At 30.9% G+C, this 17,691-nt stretch overlaps 2 protein-coding genes across 7 annotated transcripts in view; both read left to right on the top strand.

Annotated features, from left to right (window-relative positions):
• Nucleotides 1-17,691, top strand: part of LOC119688977 (sodium/potassium/calcium exchanger Nckx30C) — a 299,166-nt gene that overhangs the window by 192,441 nt on the left and 89,034 nt on the right. The gene's annotated exons all lie outside the window — the stretch shown is intronic.
• On the top strand, nt 12,999-13,943 carry LOC119688982. Its single transcript, XM_038103695.1, has 2 exons — nt 12,999-13,139; nt 13,202-13,943. Exons 1-2 carry the CDS (start codon nt 13,125-13,127, stop codon nt 13,670-13,672), a joined length of 486 nt encoding a protein of 161 aa, XP_037959623.1. The 5' UTR covers nt 12,999-13,124; the 3' UTR covers nt 13,673-13,943.

Below are 17,691 nucleotides of genomic sequence, written 5' to 3'. Positions count from 1 at the left end.
ATAAAATTTTCGACATCATACACAATACGACATCGGCGACTTCAACCATGTTAAACAATCTAATTCTTTGATAATCTCGAACAATATTTGTGGTAAGACCGAAGTTAAGTTTCGGAGGGGTGCATAAAAAACATTGACAACTTCCTTACAACGCATACTTAAGTCAATTGAAATTATTACATCCACATTGTTACAATCTTGGCAACATATTGAGCAGTATAAGTGAAAGTACAAATAAAAAAATAATTTAACCATCTCTGTGCATTTACTTAGAACGACATTCAGATACTTTCATGCATACGCGTAAGCGCCATGAACTTTCACTTAAATGCCATAAACAAAATAAGGTTATATATTATATATGCAATATATATAAACATATATACATATATATATATTATATATACATTTTATACAAAAGTATCTGTACATTTCATGTTTTTACGATTATACAAACATAAGAGCAGCATATGTTATGCATATAATAACAACGACAGGAGCAATAATGAAAATTGCGTGTTGGTGCGTAGCGAACTAACTTCAAAGAAGGGTGCTTGCAAATTAAATAATAAATAGATGTATTGTTAAATTAAAAAAAAATATGATGATATAAATAAATAAGAAAAAAAAACAACGTATGTGCAACAATAAAAAAATAATGAAAATGAACAACAGTTAATAGTACATTTCTTTTTATATAAAAAAAAATTAGTATTAAAAAAAGATTAATAATAAAATATATAATAATATAAAATGAATAATAAAATCGTTAAACTAATTATAAAAAATTTACTTTATTAAATAAATGATTCCAAAAGACTTAAGGAATTATTAAATCTAAAAGCGGACAATAACTATCGAATTAAAATTGGAGTGTAACTCCAAGTGGAGGGAAGATGGATGGAAGATGGAATATTTGCCAGGAATATATACCTACTATTAGACAGTACAGCTGCTTTAAAGTGCTTGAGTTCAGTCCAATGTACATCTTGGAAGGTTTCTGACTGCTTTCTTTATCTTTAAATGAGATGTCAACGCAGTTCAATATTTCTCTAATCTGGGTCCCCGGTCATAGGGATTTTTTTCGCAACTGCAGAGTAGCAGAGTAGATGAGCTAGCCAGAAAGGAAGCTTCTGAACCTCAATCGGAATACCAAAGTACTATGGTAATATTGTTAACAGCATACAAATTATTACTGATTTATTTCTGTGCTGAAATTTTTAATAAAAGTTGCGAGAACTCAATGATATGGAGGCATCTGTATGCAATTTTTCCACTTTCCAATCCATTATTCCTATTGATTTGCCCGGTAGAGATAACAGTCTTATGGTAGGTTTACTTACAGGTCACTGCAGACTAGGGAATCATGCTAGAAGATTGAATCTCCCTTTCAATCATATCTGTCTCAGCTGTGAGGAAAATTCTTATTTACTCTGTCTTTGCCCAGCTCATGTACGGCGGCGACTCAACACTTTAGGAGCCTCCTTTCTTGAGGATCTTGATCAATTACAAGACCATCCATTAAACAGCATTCTAAGTTTCGCCAGAGGTTCTAGGCGACTTTAAACCCTGAAATTTCTCTATATACGGTAACACAATGGGCCAATAAGCCTAAGTGGATCTCCTAAGTGGATCGCCGATATAAACTAACCCAAACTCACTTTTATACTCTCCAGTTAGAATATTTTTTAGTAAATATTGTTACATTCCCTTTGCTTTTTTGCGGGTCCGCTTCAAACGTATAACTTCAAGTGCTTGCCAGTGATAGTATCATTTCGTTTTAAGAGTTCTAATACACTATATTTTTCTCATCCCTTAAATATGAAGCAATACTTTTATTGTTAACACTCGTACTTCATATAGCTGTTGATAATCCTGGATCATTACATCTTATACATATGCTAACACTTTAGGTGTATTAGATTCATTTTGCTTTTCAGGTGACAATATATCATGTCTAATAAAGCGTGTTTTTACCTTGGCAGTATTATTTTGCTAAGGTTTATCTATTTTGTACTCCAGATTTAGCAGTACCGATTTTGTAATATTTGTCCGTTTCACTAAGATTTACCATTTCAGAATGTGAATCGTAAAGCAACTAAGGAACGTTTTCAAACAATATTCGTACAGCGTAGCGTTTGAGTGACTATTTTTCGCATCGAATTTTATATCAACGCATAATAATGTCCCAACTGAACCAATAAAAGTTCACAATCACCTATCAGAAAAACCTAACAACTACAAAAAGTTTTTTTATTACAAAAAGTTTCTTTCATTAAATAGTATTTTGTGATTCGAATCACTATAATAATTATTCGAAATAATTAAAAAAAAATGTGTTATATATATAATATGATATATTATATGTAATTCCGTTGTATTCCTTAAGTCTACTATTTTTATTCCTAAATGCTTGACCGTCCATTGAAAGGGATCTTATCTACGCAATTTTAATTTTTTTTTAGAACAGCCAAAATTGGGTTTAGGTATGTGGTCTATCTTGTGACTTTGTTTTCCTTTTATTTCAAACTTTTTCAAAGAAAGTCCTCACATTTCCAAGCAAGAGAAAAACGTAAGTTTCTATCAAAAAATTTTAAAAAATGGTCGAGTAACAGTTTTAACATAGGAGACTACAAGGGCGCTTACTAGAAATTTAAATAAAAACAAATAACTTTTGGTGACACATCACCATATCGGGATAAGCCCATAAGTTTACTTCTGAGTACGCAATAAACAAGATTTATTGGGTTTTAAAAAGTTGATATACAATTTTGTAAAATGGCATGCCAAAAATTCTAAGACGAAAATATCGAATTATATCCATTTCCACTACTTCCATTACAAGTTCCCACTCACAACAACTAGTTACAATAAGAACTACATATACAATTTCAATATTCCTAAAAAAATGATTTTTAATTTTTAACGCATACTGTACTCCAGGAATTATCTGGCAGTCTCGTTATCTCCTTTAATGGTGCCCCTAATCAAGGGTTCTTAAGCATTTTTGACTATGTACAATGTTTCTTTGCGAGCTTACGCATTCAATTTAGATATTTTCGTATTTTGAAAATAAACAAAAATTCGATAAATACAAATAATTTATTTTCTATTTCACCGACTTACTGTAGTTATAATTAAGGACTTCTATAAGGTTTCAATATATTCGACTGCCGTTTCATTGTTGTGCCATGCATTGCTTTGGGGTTATGATCTTGTGTTTCCAAGTATCGTTTTTGTGAATTTCAGACATATTGTTACCTTTGCATTGCAGACCCAAACCAAGCAACAATGTTTTATAACATATGTTATATGTTTCATGTTTTATATATTAGCGCAGATTTATGGTATTGTAACTCCGCATCGTTGGTTTTCAGAGGCTAGCCATGCATTTGGTTATCGTTTAATTCACTTCACATGCTTCGATATCGCGTTATTATTTTATGTTGTCTTAAGTTTTTTATTGCAAGGCCACCCATTCCGAAACTGTTTCACTGTCTATCCAAACATCTTCGTCAGTCAAATTTGCATTTGGACAAATCTGCTCACTTAATCTGTTAAACATATCTACGTCCATCCGACGGCACCATATATGTCCAAGTAAAGTGTAATTCTGGATACCGCGCAGATAGACGTAGACTTCCTTGAGATCTGGCTCCGCTGCCCCCATTGTAATTATTAGAAGGTCCGATTCATTAACAGATCCAAGTATTGGAACTAACAGAGTCCCAAAGTTTGATTTACTGAATAGTTCAAATGCCTCCTCATCGGTTAGGTTGATTATCTGTTCTGGTGTCATTGTTACAACTAAAAAATATTTCATTTATTAGTAACTTTTAATTATGCTTCCATTTACCTCCCTTTCTTACCCCAATTTTTATCAATGGTTCCAAATATTGTTGTGCTGTAGTTAATTCACCTCGTACTATGGAAATTTTGAATTATTGCAAAAATATATTGTTTTTTTCACTAAAGTCGGACAAAATAGAAATGCATTTCAAATTTTGAACTAAAATTTTTTATTTGAAATTTTATATTTAACATGAAAATAAAAATTGACAGTTGGCAGTATTTCATTTCAAATGTCATAAATTCATATATAAGGTGACACTGAACTGAAACTATTTGGTTTTTTTTTTTAAATAATTAAAGAAAATCTTTTTTAAGTTATTTTTTGTAATAAATTTATGGATAATAGTTGATAAAGTTAAATGGTGTCGTAAATCGCAGAAGCCATATACATTCCACATTTTTCCTATTTTTTCTATATTAACATACATAGTTCCTGTCTTTTCAGCTCGAGAATATATTTACAGCATTTAGAATATATTCATTTGTATTAACTGTCATTATTCAAGTTAACACCAGACGTATTGTTAATTATGTGTCAGAACTCATCCAAAATTACTTATGTCTTGTGGAGATTATTTGAATAATGTACACTTCATACCTTATGGGAAGATCCAAACAATATTCGACTGACATCTGAATCACAAGTGTGTTTCGTTTACTTTAACTACTAGATGAATAACTTAGTTAGATGAACTACTAGATGAATAACTTAGTATTCGAATGATTACAAAGAAAACCTTTCTGTTTCTGCTAAAAGAATCTTCGTCGATTTGAACTAAATTTTGTTAATTTTTTTTTATGATATATACAGGATTAAGGGATTGAATTGTTACGTACTTAAGAGATCATATCTTTTTTGTGTGAAATTATTTTTAATTGATTCAAATTACATAAATTTGTGGAAATAAATTTCAGAATCTATTCACTCTAGTTCGATATGGATTAAAGCCATCTTTTGCCTTGACTGTGGCGTTCAAACGGTTATAAAATGAGTGGCATGCTTCACGAATGTAATCCTCCGGTATTTTGGCTCATTCCCGAATCTGAGCAATAAATTTTTCAGCGCATTCATACTGGTATATTTTTTAGTCCTAGTCTCCTTATCTTGTTCTCCAAAATAGCCCAAGTGGCCATTGTCAAGTATACAGTTTACACGTCAGTCATGAAATAGGGTACAGTCCACTTATTAGAATTATTCCAACGTACATTTCTTAAAATATTAAACTCTCTGCGTGGTTGTATCGGCAGTTTGGAATTAAACTATATGATAGCTGTTCAGTCCGTTATCCTTTTAAATTTTGGTCGTTAATATCTATACTTTAAAAAGTATCTCCATTGCTATATAGCAATCACCTTGATGGACCGTTTTAATTGTTCCAACACATATGGTAAGCAAGTGTGTAGTATGAAATATAGACTCTTACTTTCCATATATATTTTTTTCACAACATTCATGAATTTTTTTGAAATCGGATAATCAATCTTAGTTGAATAAAAAGGGCTCGAAACGAACTACCCCGAATTTTTATATTTCCATAGAAGGTATATCTTACCTAATATTGAATTTCCTCCGGCGTGTACAATACAATTTGGTATAAATTTTTGTTCGCTAACTTTACTCTTCGATTATTGTCAGAGCGCCAGCAGCAATTTGTCACACACTTTCACATAAACACATACACACACACACACACATACACATATTTATATATATACGTATTCACTGTCATACAAAACACACGCGCATAAATTTCAATTTTTAGTTGAATGGCACCTACGCACAACATTGTGTCCTTTATTATTGTGTGTAAGCGGTGGGACCCGCACACATCACTCTGCATGCACGCTCTTAATGCCTTACAGCGTTGCCACCAACTTAAAATTGTTTAGAGTTGAAATAAAAGTTAACATCACCTTTAGTAAATATTTAAGAGGAAGAAACTAAAGCCAAGCAAAAAGTTTTAGTGAATAAATGCAAACAAGTTCATTGCCACCTGCATGGCAGCCCTCCTCACTAACCATTGAAGGAGACAGGTGCTGAAATTTACGATATATTTGCAAATAAAATAAGATTACATCTCTTCAATATTTGATTTCTCAATTTAAGTCGATTTCTGCAGTTTAACTGCAAACAAAATATTTTAACACTTTATCAACGAAAAGTTTCTTCAGTCTTCTTCGTCAAAGAACTGCTTTTGCGAAACTTATATTTGTTTAAGTACTTATGTGGTTTCTCTTAAACGAAGTTTTCCAATTATTTTAATTTATTTCAAAACAAGAAATTTATATTTTGAGCCTGATAATGAAAATATACTAACTAGTCCTTGAAAATTCCTGTATTGTTTCTCGAAATATTCTTCCTTATGATTAATACACTTTTGCATGCGTTCGAACCATTTGTCAAAGTATTTTATGCAATCGTCTTTAAACACCTCCAATACAGGGATTTTGAAAAACAAAAATCATTACCCACGCAATATACTAGTCTTCTTGACGTTCGGGAACAAGAAGAAATCCATGGGGGCTAAATCAGGTCGAAATCGGTAAGGCGGATGACCCATCAATTTGATTTTTTAAATGTTCATATAGTCGATTCTTAGATGAGATATGTAGATGTGTGAGCAGTCGCATTGTTTTGATGAAGATGGACTATGATCCGACGGGTGTTGTTTGTTTTTCACAGAAAACTTTCGGAAAACAAATGGTTGTATACTCGTAAACCAACCGATTATTTGTTTCGAAATGTTGGATTTGGACTTGGTTCATTTTGAAACACCAAACAGTCATAAAGTCGACCGCTGTTTACGTTTCGGCTCATACGCATATATCCATGATTCGTCACCTGATACTATGTTATCTTATACTCGTATAGGTCTTTTGAAATACGGCCATTGTACTTCTTGAGCATTTGTGTGCACGGTGTGCAACAATCGACACTAGCATCTTTTTGAGATTTTCTCAATTGTCAAAAGCAAATCCAATGAAAACGAACACACAGCTAAACGATCGCATAATATTTTATATTTCCACCCACAGGAACTAATGTCTAGGGTTCCCTCAATGTCACAGTATGTCGCATTACGATCTTGCATTATGGATATCAGTTTTTGCATAGCATCAAGGTTTTCTGGTACAACAACTAAACAACTGATTTTGGATGACCTTCACAAATTCGAATTTCGTTAATGAACTACGGCTACGGCCACGATTAAAATCATTGTACCAGCATACCACAGTGACAAGGGATGGAGCTTCATCATCAAATGTGGAAGTAAGTTAATTAATGCACTCACTCTTGTCTTGATAATCCATGTTAAAAATGTATTTAAAAAATTTGAATGTTACATAAAACTAATGCCACAACTCTGAACACAAGTACGATAACAATTAGAATATAGATACTAACAATACTAACAATAGCAGCTCTAAAGGTCTTCGAGAGAAAAGTTCTTCGTATGATCTTTGATTCGCTACAAATTACCCAAATTGAGCAAATTGACATCCAGCGGCGGCACAGGCTTGAGCTTGTCGTGAGAGTGAATGAAGATGCTTCAGCGAATAAGGTGTTTGAAGCGGTAATTGGAGGAAGAAAGAGAAAAGACAGACACTATTTTCGGTGCAGTTATCAAGTTAAGGAAGCTTTAACCACACTTTGAAACTAATCTAAACTAGTAATCACATCTCGTACCTTCGAATGATATTTTTTATATTCTACACTAATTGTTGCCTTCATCGTTTTCTTTATATCATCCTTAATATCAATCAAATAGAACTAAGCATAGCAAAGTCAAAAAATTTGAAAGCAATGCATTATCTTCTCAGCCTGGTGATTACTTGACAATACGAGTACGTGTCCTTGGCTTAAATGACTTCAATGCCCCGACAAAAGTGACAGGACAACTAATATTTTGCTTTTATGATTTTCCTTGGCATTATAAAAACTACATTTAAGCATTGCCTGTCATATACCTACCATATGCAATATGCTGTAACTTGGGTCGTTTACTCAATTTTCACTACTTTTTTGTATTGTTACTCGTTTTCCCACATGTAGCATAAAACATAATAATGCCAAAAATAGCAACACTGTGTCTATTTTCATATGGCGCTTATTGCGCTTATTGTTCCTGTTCGTGTTTTTATTACTTGGAGCTGTAAAAATTTCATATGGAGAGGGCAAATCGTCCAGTTGAACGCTTTATGTAAATAATTTATGTCTTCTAATAAAAAAGTTTATGTGCCATTATGGTACATGCAACAAAAGTTCGGTCTGAAAAGGCATTTCGCCAGGAAGGAAAATGTGCAATTTCCTACAAAAAGAAAGCAAAAACAATGACAAATATTAAGATAATGTCCTAGAAAATAGCAAATGCAAAGATTGGCACCTGTGCTTCAATAACACTAAACACAGAATTATAAAAGTTAATGTAAAGTGTGTTTAAAGTTTAATTAAAGAAAAAAGTTTTAAACTTTATTCAGATGAAAATTATAGTTCAAAGATTTTTAATTAATTAAAATTTTAATTAATTTAATAAATAAAACTTATTCTTCAAAGTTTGCTAGTTAATTAAAAATATAAGAAGTGAAAATAATGAAAGAGAAACAAGCAAATTAAATGAGCAAGTAAAGTTTCTTTTTATTTCATAAAGATTCCTGATTGGATAACTTTTCTATGCAATTAAAAAATCCACTTTTTATTCTCATTACCGGAACTATGGATACATATGTTTTAAGAGTTTGTTAGCTAAGTTATACATGCTGATATATAAATACATTAAATCGTCAAAAAATTACAAACTTATATCTACTCACATGCTTAGCGAGCATTCATTCACATTCACATTATCCATTTTAAAGCAATAGTCTTCGTCAGCAACCAACTAATTAGATATGTAGTTTTTGTACACCCAAAACTATCTTAAGCGAACACCGGCGGGATTAACACTTCTGTTCGTTCTTTTATAAGAATCTACTTTATGTAAACAACTGTACTAATTATTTACTTTTATATATATATATTCATGTTTCACAGATACGAAAGACGTCAGTTTAGCAGAGTTTTGAGTATATCGAATGACGAAGCAGGATTAGTTTAACTAATAAGTTAAAAAGATGTTTTTCACATTTTCTATTTTCGGGTACTAAACTAAAAGTTACGTACCTTTGAAAATATTTCTATATAGCAAATATCTACTAGGTCAAAGATATTTATAGCAGTGTTTCCGGCAAAAAGTTGCGACTCTCTTAAAATATCAACGTGGATCCACTGTGAAACCACAACGCTAGCTGCATACTAGCTATTTTATGAGATCTATATCAGACAAAGAAATCAATTCATTATTTAATTAAATCTGGCAATGCTTTCTCTTGCTATACTACCGATATCGGAACAAACATGTTAGGAAAGGAAACGCTTAATGGAGTAGGATTTACGCCTACTGACAAATACTAGGTTATAACAGAATAAGTAAATGACAACTTTTTCTTTCTAATCTGAGTTACAGCTATGACAGTAGTGACTAAAAACCGCCCCACCCGATCTAAGACAGTACATTTATTATATTGGACAGTAGGTTGCGTGAACACACATTAACACTTTTCTCATTGTAAGCACTTTGATTGACGTATTTGTAATTTAAAATGTGAGCTTTTTAAACCACTTTTAAGCCGCCATTTTTAAATATAACACACATATAGCCGTTTTAATATAGTCTTAAAGTTTGTTTATATCAATTGGAAACAATTTTAAAGAAGTTTTGTATGTCTTTTCAAACCAGACTGTTAGCTAACTATTTGCTAGTAATAACACTCTAATCCAATACCCATTTTAGATTCATTGACATCTGATTAATATGTTAATATTACTTCTTCTTATTTGGCAGTACAGTCCAGTATGAACCTTTGCCTCCCTCATTACTATAACTAAATATGTTAATATTCCTAAAACCAAATATTTCAAAGTGATTAATGCTAATTGATAGAAGCATGGATGCGGCTTCTACTTAGAAAATATTACTTATGTAATTGATATGATAATACTAGTTTGTCTTATTTAAAAAATACACATCCGAACACAATATTCTAAAGAATAAAACCATCTGCACAAGAAAACTTAAGAAACACTTTTTTCTCAAGAAAGTTTTGTGTTTTAGAACTTCAGATGGGATGAGTGATCTGTAGGCAATATAGAAATTATGCAACAATACAGTATGTTATAAACATATTTAAATAATTATATATTAATTCAATTTGTGATTTAATTTTTTGCTTCAAAAAGATGGAGATAATTTCATTAACAAGATGATTTTTATTTCCATTTCTCCCAATTTTATTTTACAAAATTTACCAATTTTAATTTACTTCAATAATGCAAATTTATTTTAAAATTAAGCAATTTTTTGTTTATAAACAATAAAAAATACTAGGATATTCCGGTATTGAATTCAATAAAATAAACAATTACGCTGATACATTAGACCGAATGACATCCTCAGAGACCTCAAGATTGATCCGATCAAAAAATACATAAAGGATAGAGCACTAAAACTATTTACGTAAACTGACAGGCTTACCAATACCACATTATCGAATCTCAAACTGGCTTCTCGGGGAGGTATGCAAATCTGAGATCAGTTATTCCTTAGTCTGAAGAAATGATACACGATAATTCAGTCGAAGCTTAGAAAGGGGTTATGAAGAAACCTCGCAGTAAATAGAGAGTAAAATCACTCAAGTGCACTGACTTAACTAGCCTCAACATAATAATAAATAATTTTTAACTAATTTTGTATAATTGCCGAATACAACATTTAAACATAGTAAACCCAAACCAATCAAAATTATTTTAACATTTGATTAAAATTTACGTAGTTTATTAAATTTTTAATTAATGTGCGGATATATTACAAGAAAAACTTATATCATATACAAATACAAATACATGCACATAATTATGTACGAGAAAATAAATAAGCATCTACTAAATTGCTATTCACTCGCTGCTTAAATGATATACTCGCTGATTCACTGTCTGTCTGACAGTTTTCTGTAAAAAAAATGTTAGCAGGCACTGAACAATAGATTTAACATAATGAAAATTAATGAAAAACGCATAAACAATGGCAAAAACCACAACAGCAAATTCAAAACTGTAAGCTAAATGTAAAAGCAGCAAAAAATCTGTAATGGCAGAAAAAAAAAACTGAAGCATGTATGTAGTAAACACACGTATACTAATTATACAAAACAACAACAATGACAAAAATAGACTGCAACAGAAACAAGAACAAAACAATATCAAACAGAACAAGAGTATTTAAAATGGGAACTGCAATTACTTACTTACATACATACAAACATACACACTTACATAGCAGTAGCAACCATTAATAATTAACAACACAAAAACACAAACATAAACGCAACACAACACAGCACAAGCATAACAACAAAACAAAAACAAATACAACAACATAAGTTACATACTTTCATATTTCACACAGTTCAATGCTAAATGCTAATATTCATCCGAAATGCCTACGATACGTATTTGCCTACGCTAAAGAGCACAACAACAACGACAGCAATAACAACAGAACTGTACAGAGGCACTAAATAAATAACAATGTAATTAGTCTTAAAAAATGTTCAATGAGACGTGAACACTTAATAGGCATGCATTCAAGCGCAAAGTCTAGCAGAGGTTTTTTGTGCATTTTACACTAGACATGCATTAGCTTTTATCTTGTCCTAGTTTCCATCCAATATCTGCAATTCCTTCTTGAACAGCTGTATACAAAATCCTTTACTTATTACCATATGAAAATTCGAACATAACATAGAATGAGTGTAGGTCATTGGTTGCAAAACTTACGATACAATTGCTTAGTCTATGTAGTTGTGATATTCGAAATTTCGAACGATTTGATGTTTAAGTATACTTTTACGAATTATTCTGTAAAAATTCAAACATAACATAGAATGGGTGTAGAGCATTGGTCACAAAACTTATGATATGACAATATAACAAAATTTGTTAAGTGTACTTTTACTTGAAATATTCGAATTTTCGAACAATTCGATATTCAAGTACGACATTAGAAATTTCTTTATGAAAAATTTATTATAACATAGAATGGGTGTAGGGCATTGGTTGCAAAACTTACGACAGTTTACTTAGCAAACTTTATTGCATGTCTATGTTCTCGAAATATTCGAAATTTCGAATGATTTAAATTCAAGTAAGACATTACAAATTGCTTTATGAAAAAGTAATAATAGAATGGGTGTAGGGTATGAGTCACAAAGCTTACGAAATGACAGTATAACAAAATTTGTTAAGTGCGCTTTTACTCGAAATATTCGAATTTTCGAACAATTTGAAGTTCAAGTACGACATTACAAATTGCTTTATGAAAAATTGGTAATAACATAGAATGGGTGTAGGGTATTGGTTAAAAAACTTACGACACGATTGCTTAGAAAACTTTATTGCATGTCTATGTAGCCATTAAATTCGAAATTTCGAACGATTTGGTATTCAAGTACGACATCACAAATTTCTTTATGAAAAATTGATTATAACATAAAATGGGTGTTGATTACAAAGCTTACGATATAACAGTGTAGCAAACTTTATTACTTGTCTATGTATTCAATGTATTTGAAATTTTAAACAATTTGCTACTTCAGTAAATAAGCTCATTTCAGTTGATAATGTCGGGTCATTCGAATACTATATCATGTTCGAATACTTAGTGTTATGCTTAAATCTAAGTGTACGAATTGGAATATATATATAAACTACTAAAACATCATAGTGGTAGAACCCTTTATATAACTAACTCTAGCCCTTCAAATTTCGAACTCTCGAACGGATTATATCAGTTCTGTACTCGTATAATATTTTAAAGATAGATGTTTTCAGAAAGAGGAATTATATACTCATCTGCAAAAATAGGGATTATATAGAGCAAACAATAAAATGCCATATATTCCATATTATACCATATAAGCAAAACATATATTTCATAATGGAATATTTTAAATCTAGTATTCTTAATATATTTAAAACGAATGCAAGCATAATTATTTGAAAAATCAAATTACGATATTTTGTATAAATAAAATATATTTCTATAGTTTGTTTCAAAATTTCTGGTGGAAAATGTAAACATTTTAATATATGTTAAAGTAATTTTGAAAAGTAATATTCCGGACAACACATTTTCTACACGGTTTCAGTATTAGAGATAAATTTGTGTAAAAGGGAAATGGATCTGCGACGTGTAATATATAAATGCAGAGTAATTGATTTAAAATATTTTATTTATAATTTAATGCTTTGCAGTTTTGTGAGGGCGGAGGAGATGTGGATTCTCTATTCTTAAACCTCTTAGCTCTTCCGAACTATTACGACTTACCAATAATTGGTGGAAGGTATGCTGCCGAAATATGTCCCAATTATCAAGTTATTGTACAGCGCCAATTTGAACAGAATGTTCGTTCCTGCCATATTCGCTTGAGAAGGCAAATGGGCATACCTGATACAGCGTTTGAGTTTTTTCGCCCACATGTTCCAGATAATGAAAATATTTTGAATCCACTAGTCTTCACTGAAGAATATAGTAGAAACAATCGAGCCAAACAATTGCGATTTCAAGCAGTCCTCGATTTCTTTGTCAGAAAATATTATAATGAAGCTCAGACCGAACTGTTACAAATGATTCATTCCAGAACTAAGATGAGGTATTGTATTCTAGCTGCTGTTGCCATTGGCGCTGTACTATGGTATGGGTATCACAAAATTCGCCAAAACTAAATTCATTATCTCAACTGAGCTTTAAAATAATCGGTTCAGCGAAAACGTGGCTTAAGCCTTACCATTTAAGAACTATGAAGAAAGTCAAATAGAACTGTTGCATTTGTAAAGATAGCATATTTTGTTTCAACTACTGTCATCATACGCTTTACACTTTGGCACAACTGCAACGAATTTCCAAGCCGTTTATCTCATATAGAACGTAGCGGCATGTAAATCTTTGGTATAAACAATTAATTAATTATAAACACATAATCACTTTTGTAATAAATTGCGGTATTTGAAATATCAATCGACTTGACTATAACTAAGCAATATTATATTTTAAAATTTAGACTCAACTAAATTTGGTTCAACTATAATTCAGGTTACTATAACCTAACCCATACCATAGTCCGTTCATTAAGAACACTAACCAGTGTAAGCATAAAGTAAATAATGTAAAATGAGTTGTCAAAAGACTTAAGACATTGACACATATCATTCAAAAAAAAAGCTCTAATAATTAGTTAACTATCGCCGGTATTCTAAATGCTAAAAGTAACTTTGTTGAATAGCACTTTAAGCTGCACATAAAGAGACCTGGTAGACTCCAAGGTATGAAATAGCTAGCAAAATAAGTTGGGATAACATACGAAATTAGCAAATCAGGAAGTACTCAAACCAAAAACCAACTTAAATAATTTCAGACACTACACCACAAGACAACCTAAAACAACAATTAAAGCTAAACAAAGCTTACAGCTAAACTACTACAGTTGACATAGCTCTGATAAAAAGAATGAAAATGGTCCCAGATATATGACGAGTCATAAAAAATTAGTATAAAACTCACCAATAGGCTCACCTATCGCTGTAAGAAGATAACACTTCGGAAAGAAAAAGAGCAAGGCATTAACATATCAATTATACACTATGTCATATATGAAAAATGTAAATACTGGTAATGTCTTTATAGAAAATTGCAATCCTAGCTGAATTCTGCAACATTAATCTGACATCTCACAAATTAGAGTCATTTTAAGAACTCTTTTCAACTTCTCAGTAGTTAAAAGTTAATGAATAATTTGAAAAAAATTTCTACATTGACATATGTTACTATAGCTTTTTTTACTAATTATTGTTTCTATTTTTTTTTTCATAGTTATAAATTTATAAAAATAAAAAGAAATCACAAAGACCGGCAATAGTGTTCAAACATATATTGATCACAACTTATCCCGCACATATTCATATTAATATTCCTGAACTCTACTGAACTCATTGCAAATATAAGAAATGCATATATCGCAAGTAACTCCTAAACTCCTCATATTCAGCCCTATCGAATTAACTCAACTGCGATGGAGCAAATTTTTCCTTATGGTTTTATAAAGCAGTGTTCCGTCTTTTCTAAAATATTATGTTTAAGATCCTTAGTCATTGTCATGACGAAAGGGACCTTTTAAACAACTTTAACAAAAACATTATATGTTGTGAAATAACCTTCGGTTCCAACAACAAATTCCACCTGGTTTCGTATTTTTGGTTATTGCATTGTGCATCTGAACATCCGTCTTAATATCTCTTATGCTCGATGGTAATTTTTATCCCTGTAACGAAATACAGGGTTATGATTAAAGTGACTCCAAAGGGGTGCCTCTAAATTTTTACACATGATGCAAATTTTTTTAAATTAAATGGATGAAAGTGTTATAAAGAACTAGTTCATTATTATCATTTCCACTTGTGTGTTATTATACTGTGTTATAGGTGATGTTACCTACCGCGTAACTAAATATTGTAGTCACAATAAAACGTTTGGGATGACATTTTTTTTTAATATCGACTCAAAAGAAAATTTCTAGCAGCTGCATGGCTATTTAATTAAACAACACTTTTATATTATAATAAACAATAGTTGTAGGTATCACTCTAACTTCAGTGAAAATGATCATATGAACAAATTATACATGTCACGAGAAATACAACTGTTGAATTGTTAGTATGACTCAAACTGGTCGCTTCTCATTGCCCTATACAGAAACTATGATGTTACGATGTTGGTTTTAATGAACCAATGTCAACCTACTATGGACTAATTAATTTGTCTTTTAACTGTCCAATACAATTACAGCACTACTGGGGCTGTAGTCCCTACTCAATAAAGTTACATGTTAACCTATTAGCGGACTCTGATCAAGGAATATTTTTCTTATTGTGAATTTGAGAAAGAAAATAGGAAAATGCAACACAGCTACTCTGTAACAGATTTTTTTGTCTAAACAGATTTCCACAGATTCACTGGTTTCTTAACTGAGCATGATTTTATTAATAAAAATTGTTTAAAAATTTAAATTAAAGATATTGGCTATTTTTGATTCTGTAAAATGATCGTCTAACTTTTCTATATTCTTTTATTTCCCAGCATGTCTAGTGCGTTCATGCAAATTTTATTGACTGAAGTTTGGCATCTTAAACAGATCAATATTTCTATCGATAATATTTTAGTTAATTTTATTTTGATAAATTTTATAGATCGCTTTATATAATTGTAGGTGACCTTTCTTAAACTTCTTTAAAACAACTTGCTTTTTAGTAGTATATACTTAAGTAATGTTTCTTGGAGGACAAAGTGCTATAAGATGTGACATCTTTCAATTACGCAACGTAAATATTTTTACTTAGATATGATAATTTAACTCGATAATTTAGCTTAACATCAAAATTAAATGGAAACAGCATTTATTCATAATTTAATATCAGGAAAGCACAAAAATACTTTACTAAGTAGATCACAGTATCGATGCACAAATGTAGCTTTAATATTGAAGAAACTAATTTGCATAAAGCAGTATGCCACAATCATCTTTAGTTGCATGATAGCATATTTATACGAATAACTGCAAATTGATGTCATATATACGAAGCCGTATGTGAAGTATCTCAATTTGCATAAAAAAACCCTATTATAAAAACAAAATGAACGCATCGACTAAATTGGCTAAAATGACTTGATATGAAAAGAGAAGAAAGCAAAGGTGACATTTCAGCATAATACCAGAGGAGGCTGCTTCGTCATAATGCAAGAACGCATCTTAGGATGCATTTTTATGGCAAGAAAAAAATCATTTAAACTAAAAGAAATTGTACCAAGTACGAGTATAATCTGCAGCATAACTTCAGGCGCAATCAATCTGAAATTTGTATTTGAAAATGTTAAACCAATAATTATTAGTAATAGAATCTTGCACAGACTAAAATTACATACTTGTAACAGACAAGGATATTCTAATATTCATAATATATAATAAATTTTTGACAAAGAAAAAAAACTGTCATTATTAAAGAAGCTTTAATATCAGCAACTTTGAAGTAGAATAACATTTCCTTGGAAATAGAGGAATATTCTTATATGTCAGCTACAGTTAACTTGATAAAAAGGAAATCCCCATAATAAATTAATTTAAATAGAAAAATGTTTACAAAAACTAGTAAAAGAAACCAAGTAATTTTTCTTTATTTTGTACGAAATATATTTGTGCTGTGAAAGCCAAACTCATGAAGCTAATGGAATTATTATAAATTTTGCAACTTCATGCCAAAAGCGAGGATCATAATTTTCTACGTATTTTATTTGATTTATTGGTAAAAATATTCTATGTTGACCTTACCAATATCACAACCAACACTGTCACTGCCACTGCCATTGGCATTGCCATGCCCATTACGACTGCAATTGCAATTGCTACTGCATTGCTATTGCTATTGCTATAGCCTTTGCCATTGAGATTAACATTGGCCATGATATTGAAAACTAATATCCTACACAATTTGAGAATATATACAATATATTTAATTTAGTTTTTAATACTAAAATTTGCATAAAGTAATCACAATAGAGTACTTAATAAAGCAGATATAATACCACAAATATATATTAACGAACTTTCACTGCAACTGAATTAAGTTTATCAAAATATATATAGACTGTTCGCCTTAAAATTATTTTATTTTAATATATAGTTAAGAAAGTTTTG

The sequence above is a fragment of the Teleopsis dalmanni genome, chromosome X, assembly GCF_002237135.1.
Source record: "Teleopsis dalmanni isolate 2A chromosome X, ASM223713v2, whole genome shotgun sequence".
NCBI classification, from domain to species: Eukaryota; Metazoa; Arthropoda; class Insecta; order Diptera; family Diopsidae; genus Teleopsis; species Teleopsis dalmanni.
The sequence above is the reverse complement of the archived record's forward strand: the minus strand, read 5'-3'. Positions and strand labels throughout refer to the sequence as shown.